The following is an 8,786-nucleotide window of genomic DNA, read 5'->3' as shown; positions in this document are numbered from 1 at the left end:
AGAGAGAGAGAGATCAACAGATGTAAATGAGGAAGTTGGTCTAGGTAAAGAACGTACGTGACTGTAGGTTGTCAAAGTCGTCCTCATCATCGCCATGGTCTGGGGGTGCCATCACACTCTCTGTGATGGCTGGAGGGTCGTCAAAGATACCACCTCCATCCTCCTGGGACAGCAGTTTATCCACTGGACAAACAAGAGAAACACGGTTCAGGCTCCGCGACAAAACATTTTGGGGTGGGATGATAAACATTGGACTGCCGTCATCCCATTAGTCTGACTTTAGAATAGTACTGTATTAGTCTTTCACACAAACACAAAGCTTTAGAGCACAGAGACGGTCAACACTATGGGGGCGGTTTCCCAGCATCCCCCCCACCTACCCAGCATCCCTCCTTCGTTGTTCTCCATGGTGTCTCCAAAGTCGTCGTACTCTAGGTGGTTGGACTTGTCCGGCAGGTGAGCAGGCCCAGGCTCCGCCTCCAGCAGCAGATTAGAGGCTGTCGCTCCATGGATGATGTCCTCCTCAAAGCCTCCCTCTACCCTCATCATCTCACGGTCATCCATGCCAAAGTCAGCTGGGAGGGAGGGACACAGAGGGTTGTTAAGATGGGAGGGAGGGAGGGACACAGAGGGTTGTTAGATGGGAGGGAGGGAGGGACACAGAGGGTTGTTAGATGGGAGGGAGGGACACAGAGGGTTGTTAAGATGGGAGGGAGGGAGGGACACAGAGGGTTGTTAGATGGGAGGGAGGGAGGGACACAGAGGGTTGTTAGATGGGAGGGAGGGACACAGAGGGTTGTTAGATGGGAGGGAGGGACACAGAGGGTTGTTAAGATGGGAGGGAGGGAGGGACACAGAGGGTTGTTAGATGGGAGGGAGGGAGGGACACAGAGGGTTGTTAGATGGGAGGGAGGGACACAGAGGGTTGTTAAGATGGGAGGGAGGGAGGGACACAGAGGGTTGTTAGATGGGAGGGAGGGAGGGACACAGAGGGTTGTTAGATGGGAGGGAGGGACACAGAGGGTTGTTAGATGGGAGGGAGGGACACAGAGGGTTGTTAAGATGGGAGGGAGGGAGGGACACAGAGGGTTGTTAGATGGGAGGGAGGGAGGGACACAGAGGGTTGTTAGATGGGAGGGAGGGACACAGAGGGTTGTTAAGATGGGAGGGAGGGAGGGACACAGAGGGTTGTTAAGATGGGAGGGAGGGACACAGAGGGTTGTTAGATGGGATGGAGGGACACAGAGGGTTGTTAAGATGAGAGGGAGGGACACAGAGGGTTGTTAAGATGGGAGGGAGGGACACAGAGGGTTGTTAAGATGGGAGGGAGGGACACAGAGGGTTGTTAAGATGAGAGGGAGGGACACAGAGGGTTGTTAGATGGGAGGGAGGGACACAGAGGGTTGTTAAGATGGGAGGGAGGGAGGGACACAGAGGGTTGTTAAGATGAGAGGGAGGGACACAGAGGGTTGTTAAGATGGGAGGGAGGGAGGGACACAGAGGGTTGTTAAGATGAGAGGGAGGGACACAGAGGGTTGTTAAGATGGGAGGGAGGGAGGGACACAGAGGGTTGTTAGATGGGAGGGAGGGAGGGACACAGAGGGTTGTTAAGATGGGAGGGAGGGAGGGACACAGAGGGTTGTTAAGATGGGAGGGACACAGAGGGTTGTTAAGATGAGAGGGAGGGACACAGAGGGTTGTTAAGATGGGAGGGAGGGAGGGACACAGAGGGTTGTTAAGATGGGAGGGAGGGACACAGAGGGTTGTTAGATGGGAGGGAGGGACACAGAGGGTTGTTAAGATGGGAGGGAGGGACACAGAGGGTTGTTAAGATGGGAGGGAGGGAGGGACACAGAGGGTTGTTAAGATGGGAGGGAGGGAGGGACACAGAGGGTTGTTAGATGGGAGGGAGGGAGGGACACAGAGGGTTGTTAGATGGGAGGGAGGGAGGGACACAGAGGGTTGTTAGATGGGAGGGAGGGAGGGACACAGAGGGTTGTTAGATGGGAGGGAGGGAGGGACACAGAGGGTTGTTAGATGGGAGGGAGGGAGGGACACAGAGGGTTGTTAGATGGGAGGGAGGGAGGGACACAGAGGGTTGTTAGATGGGAGGGAGGGAGGGACACAGAGGGTTGTTAGATGGGAGGGAGGGACACAGAGGGTTGTTAGATGGGATGGAGGGACACAGAGGGTTGTTAAGATGGGAGGGAGGGAGGGACACAGAGGGTTGTTAAGATGGGAGGGAGGGAGGGACACAGAGGGTTGTTAAGATGGGAGGGAGGGACACAGAGGGTTGTTAGATGGGAGGGAGGGACACAGAGGGTTGTTAAGATGGGAGGGAGGGAGGGACACAGAGGGTTGTTAAGATGGGAGGGAGGGAGGGACACAGAGGGTTGTTAGATGGGAGGGAGGGAGGGACACAGAGGGTTGTTAGATGGGAGGGAGGGAGGGACACAGAGGGTTGTTAGATGGGAGGGAGGGAGGGACACAGAGGGTTGTTAGATGGGAGGGAGGGAGGGACACAGAGGGTTGTTAGATGGGAGGGAGGGAGGGACACAGAGGGTTGTTAGATGGGAGGGAGGGACACAGAGGGTTGTTAGATGGGAGGGAGGGAGGGAGGGACACAGAGGGTTGTTAGATGGGAGGGAGGGACACAGAGGGTTGTTAAGATGGGAGGGAGGGACACAGAGGGTTGTTAGATGGGAGGGACACAGAGGGTTGTTAAGATGGGAGGGAGGGAGGGACACAGAGGGTTGTTAGATGGGAGGGAGGGACACAGAGGGTTGTTAGATGGGAGGGAGGGACACAGAGGGTTGTTAAGATGGGAGGGAGGGAGGGAGGGACACAGAGGGTTGTTAAGATGGGAGGGAGGGAGGGACACAGAGGGTTGTTAAGATGGGAGGGAGGGAGGGACACAGAGGGTTGTTAAGATGGGAGGGAGGGAGGGACACAGAGGGTTGTTAAGATGGGAGGGAGGGAGGGACACAGAGGGTTGTTAAGATGGGAGGGAGGGAGGGACACAGAGGGTTGTTAAGATGGGAGGGAGGGAGGGACACAGAGGGTTGGTTAAGATGGGAGGGAGGGAGGGACACAGAGGGTTGGTTAAGATGGGAGGGAGGGAGGGACACAGAGGGTTGTTTAAGATGGGAGGGAGGGACACAGAGGGTTGTTAGATGGGAGGGAGGGACACAGAGGGTTGTTAGATGGGAGGGAGGGAGGGACACAGAGGGTTGTTAAGATGGGAGGGAGGGAGGGACACAGAGGGTTGTTAGATGGGAGGGAGGGAGGGACACAGAGGGTTGTTAGGTGGGAGGGAGGGAGGGACACAGAGGGTTGTTAGATGGGAGGGAGGGAGGGACACAGAGGGTTGTTAGATGGGAGGGAGGGAGGGACACAGAGGGTTGTTAAGATGGGAGGGAGGGAGGGACACAGAGGGTTGTTAGATGGGAGGGAGGGACACAGAGGGTTGTTAAGATGGGAGGGAGGGAGGGACACAGAGGGTTGTTAGATGGGAGGGAGGGAGGGACACAGAGGGTTGTTAGATGGGAGGGAGGGACACAGAGGGTTGTTAAGATGGGAGGGAGGGAGGGACACAGAGGGTTGTTAGATGGGAGGGAGGGAGGGACACAGAGGGTTGTTAGATGGGAGGGAGGGAGGGACACAGAGGGTTGTTAGATGGGAGGGAGGGAGGGACACAGAGGGTTGTTAAGATGGGAGGGAGGGACACAGAGGGTTGTTAAGATGGGAGGGAGGGACACAGAGGGTTGTTAAGATGGGAGGGAGGGAGGGACACAGAGGGTTGTTAGATGGGAGGGAGGGAGGGACACAGAGGGTTGTTAGATGGGAGGGAGGGACACAGAGGGTTGTTAGATGGGAGGGAGGGAGGGACACAGAGGGTTGTTAGATGGGAGGGAGGGAGGGACACAGAGGGTTGTTAAGATGGGATGGAGGGACACAGAGGGTTGTTAGATGGGAGGGACACAGAGGGTTGTTAAGGAGGGAGGGAGGGACACAGAGGGTTGTTAGATGGGAGGGAGGGAGGGACACAGAGGGTTGTTAGATGGGAGGGAGGGAGGGACACAGAGGGTTGTTAGATGGGAGGGAGGGAGGGACACAGAGGGTTGTTAAGATGGGATGGAGGGACACAGAGGGTTGTTAGATGGGAGGGACACAGAGGGTTGTTAAGATGGGAGGGAGGGAGGGAGGGACACAGAGGGTTGTTAGGATGGGAGGGAGGGACACAGAGGGTTGTTAAGATGGGAGGGAGGGAGGGACACAGAGGGTTGTTAAGATGGGAGGGAGGGAGGGACACAGAGGGTTGTTAAGATGGGAGGGAGGGAGGGACACAGAGGGTTGTTAAGATGGGAGGGAGGGACACAGAGGGTTGTTAGATGGGAGAGAGGGACACAGAGGGTTGTTAAGATGGGAGGGAGGGACACAGAGGGTTGTTAGATGGGATGGAGGGAGGGACACAGAGGGTTGTTAAGATGGGAGGGAGGGACACAGAGGGTTGTTAGATGGGAGGGAGGGAGGGACACAGAGGGTTGTTAAGATGGGAGGGAGGGACACAGAGGGTTGTTAAGATGGGATGGAAATGGAAAGAGATGTGGTAATGTGATGCAAGGTCATATTTATGACAATATGTCTGCATCTAAGTAATCTAGCTAGAATTATGAGAATATGTCTCCAGCTAAGTAATCTAGTTAGCATTCCCCAAATGTATGACAGATTCAGATCTGCATTCACAACAGAGTTAGATCTGCATTCACAACAGAGTTAGTTTTTACAGGGGAAATACAATATTCTGTATTATGAACTTGCTGCTGCTGTAGCATACACAGTGCTAATCCATAACCCAGTTAAAGAGATTCTCTGGTACTTTGTATACTTTTCAGCCAGTAGTTCTGAAAGTAGCACTCACAAGCCAAAAGCGATCCCCCCACAAATGTGCAGATCTGTGCACCACGTCATTGCTCTCTCTCTGCTGTGTCCACTGAGCCGTTGGGCCCCCCCCACCCGAATAACGCTGGCAGACCTCTTGCTAGCTGTCACTCAAATGTGAGGGGCTGAAGCTCATTGGCTAGAACTCAAATTGCAAGGGGGCTCGCCCACGTGGGGGGGAAATGTAGGGAAAATGTGGCACGGTACAGTTTTTTTCTTTTCTTTTAACAGTCGCTTTCAAACTAGGGATTTCACAGCTAATTGAGGTATGAGTAATTCTGCTCATAGATTCTGCATGTATAAACTACACATTGACACATCCAGCCCAAAGCGGGAGGTTTAAAAAATAATATATATATATATATATATATACACTTTCTTGGTCGCCAAAGTACCGGAGCATGTCTAACAAAACACAGTAATATTGACTGACAGCTCCTTACCAAAGTCATTGTCCTGCATGAGGCTGAGGTTCCCCACCTCCTCTCTCATAGTGATCTCCTCCACTCTGCTCTGGTTCAGGGTGAACTGCTGGGCCACATCTATGTCACTGTGGAAACAGAGGTGGTGTTAGTGTTTAAATTCAGTTCGTTATCGCTGCATACCACTGCTCCTTATGCCAGGCAGCCGAGTAGAATCTGTATTTGGTTGGAAGGGACGGGGTCTCCTAAACGAGGAGAATACTGGTTTGTATAGTCATTAGCTGCCTGTTACAATAGCAACAGTTCTCTTCCTGGGAGGGCTGTGTAGGGTTGTACTGGGAGGGAAAGTCCTCCAACAGTTCTCTTCCTGGGAGGGCTGTGTAAGGTTGTACCTGGGAGGGAAAGTCCTCCATAGACAATATATATTATCTTTATTTAGGACTTACTCAAGGTCAGGTAAGGGTTGGTCAAAGTCATGGAAGTCCTCAGGTAGGGTGATAGCGTTGTAGGCCGCCTCTCTGTTCTCCTCAGGTAAATCCACCACACCTGGAGGACACCCAGACAGAGTGGTGAGCAAATACATCAACAATTAGTAAGGCTGGGATCACACACACACACACACACACTGTGGTCCTCTGTAGCTCAATTGGTAGAGCACGGCGCTTGTAACGCCAGGGTAGTGGGTTCAATCTCCGGGACCACCCATACGTAAAAATGTATGCACACATGACTGTAAGTCGCTTTGGATAAAAGCGCCTGCTAAAATGGCATATTACTGGACCTGCTTTTCAATGGCGCGCTCAGCCGCTCACACTCCTGATCTCTTCCAAGTCTATTCCTAGTCCCATAAGACCCGAGCTACATACCTGGTCTGAAAGCCATCTTGATCTTGATGAAGGCTTCGTTACAGTCAGCCAGGAGGTACTTGGCCTTCCTGTTGTAGATCCTCACCACGCCCAGCAGGAGGTGACCCGAGGTCCTCAGCGCCATCTTCACCTGCGGGGAGACAGAACCACGGGTGTATTCAGTGTGGTTGAAATAGAATGAATAGATACTATAGGATTCCCTATTCTATCTGACAGAATCATTTCCGGTCTACAAAATATACTTTCCAATTGAACGTTCCGTAAACATTGTGCCCTCCTGAACAGGACCCATGGATCACATCAGGGGAGAGACTTCATTAGGTAACATTACATCAGCTGTTGAACAGTCGACCACAAGCTTCATCCAGTGGCTGCTGTCACTAGCAAGGTAACATGATGCATGCAGTCGAAGTCAATCGGCCTGGTTCTAATCTGCTCACTACCTAGTTACAGCATTAGACCCTTGTTGACTTCTTCCACTCGTAGATCTGAAACTATTAGATTGGTCTAAGCAGGAACTCCATAAGATCTACAATGGCCAATGTGATGTCTAATGAACGGCCAAGGGATGAGACTGACTTCTCAAGACTGGACACTATCAGTGGGGACATTTTGATTGACATTCAACAAGAGACATACATTTACATTTTAGTCATTTAGCAGACGCTCTTATCCAGAGCGACTTACAGTTAGTGAGTGCATACATTTTTCATACTGCCCCCCCCCCCCCGTGGGAAACGAACCCACAACCCTGGCGTTGCAAACGCCATACTCTACCAACTGAGCTACACGGGCCCTCATGATATCTGTTAGCCAGGTTTCCCTTACCTTGGGGCAGATGATGCTCTCCACGCTGCTCTCCAGGTTGCATTCAAACACATGAGCCTTGGTCAGCTTCTTGTCCCAGTGGGCCGCTAGCCAGATCTTGGCCAGAGGCCCACGTTTGGACAGCACGAAGTGGGCGTAGAACATTGCCCCGGTTGGTTGCTAGCTCTTGAAAAACCGGGGGTAAGAGCACCTGGAAGAGAGAAAGCAGTATATAAAGCTATAAGATGACATGTGAAATATAAACTTTTTCAAATGTGTAGGTAGATAAGCTATTGGGAAGAAAATTCGCCATGCAAAATAAGACGGTAGTTGTAACGTTAGCTAATATCAACAAATGAAGTGTGTAGCTTTGAATTGGAGAGCAGACTTGACTTTTTGGATGATTGGAGACCAATACATCAGAAATCTCCGCATTACAATCTAATAAATGACTTAGTTAGCTAATTACTGTACTGGTTGAAATTAGATGATTCATATAGTTAGTAGCTCATGTTCAAGTACTGGTGGACTTGCGAACTAAACGTTGTCCGAGAAATCAACCACTTGGGGCTTTGATTAAACAAGGCTAGGCTAGCTTGCTAACATGTTAGCTCACATTAGCTGTTTAGTTAGCAAGAGAGCTAGTTAGCTAGCTTGAAATCCTAGCTACAATTTTGGAAAATATATCAACGTAAACGAAATAAGAAGAGAAGCATGATGATGCATAATCCTAATGTATCATAAACGGGAATGCATCATTTCACGCTAACAGCTATTGTAGCTAACTAGCGACTGTGCAAAACTGCAAATACTTTTTTTTTTCCCGCTAGCGGTTAGCAAGTAGGAGGGCCCCGGCACAGAAAGCATCGGCGTGCACTCTAATTTCCCACCACAAAACTCACAAATCAATTTTTAAATAAAGTATTATATATTTAACTTACCGATTTTACCCCCCCTTTCTAAATAAATATCAATGATTATGCAACTCCTCCCAGCGATTCTCTTCCTGTTGTACTCATGAAAAGAGTCAAGATGGCGCCAGTAGCCTTCCTCCCGCTCAGTGTCCTTTTAAAACCAGCAGGACGTTCACAGACCGCTCAGTGTCCTTTTAAAACCAGCAGGACGTTCACAGACCGCTCAGTGTCCTTTTAAAACCAGCAGGACGTTCACAGACCGCTCAGTGTCCTTTTAAAACCAGCAGGACGTTCACAGACCGCTCAGTGTCCTTTTAAAACCAGCAGGACGTTCACAGACCGCTCAGTGTCCTTTTAAAATCAGCAGGACGTTCACAGACCGCTCAGTGTCCTTTTAAAACCAGCAGGACGTTCACAGACCGCTCAGTGTCCTTTTAAAACCAGCAGGACGTTCACAGACCGCTCAGTGTCCTTTTAAAACCAGCAGGACGTTCACAGACCGCTCAGTGTCCTTTTAAAATCAGCAGGACGTTCACAGACCGCTCAGTGTCCTTTTAAAACCAGCAGGACGTTCACAGACCGCTCAGTGTCCTTTTAAAACCAGCAGGACGTTCACAGACCGCTCAGTGTCCTTTTAAAATCAGCAGGACGTTCACAGACAGAACATTACAAAGGGAGGAGTCTGTTCGTGTTGACAGCCAGCTGCAAATGGCAATGCATATGCGTTGACCAATGATAGCGGGCGAGATGTTGTTTAAATTCGATTATTGCAATTGAAAATATGTAATCTGATTAATACAAGTGTGTGTGTGTGTTGCTCAGTTGGTAGAGCATGG

General features: G+C 50.8%; 1 protein-coding gene across 1 annotated transcript; it reads right to left on the bottom strand.

Moving 5' to 3' along the window:
• Positions 1-57: 57 nt before the first annotated feature.
• Positions 58-8,584, bottom strand: LOC311118394 (double-strand-break repair protein rad21 homolog A-like; the record flags this gene model as incomplete). The annotated part of the gene is made up of 7 exons (XM_084193195.1): positions 7,978-8,584; positions 7,058-7,247; positions 6,230-6,359; positions 5,810-5,909; positions 5,385-5,491; positions 381-575; positions 58-183 (listed from the first exon to the last, which is right to left on the bottom strand). Coding segments are annotated over exons 2-7 (802 nt in total), but the record flags the coding sequence as incomplete, so codon positions are not given.
• Positions 8,585-8,786: the final 202 nt, after the last annotated feature.

The sequence above is a fragment of the Coregonus lavaretus genome (assembly GCF_964263955.1).
Source record: "Coregonus lavaretus genome assembly, contig: HAP1_SCAFFOLD_480, whole genome shotgun sequence".
NCBI lineage: Eukaryota > Metazoa > Chordata > Actinopteri > Salmoniformes > Salmonidae > Coregonus > Coregonus lavaretus.
Note: the sequence above shows the minus strand (reverse complement) of the source record. Positions and strands in the feature narration are given on the sequence as shown.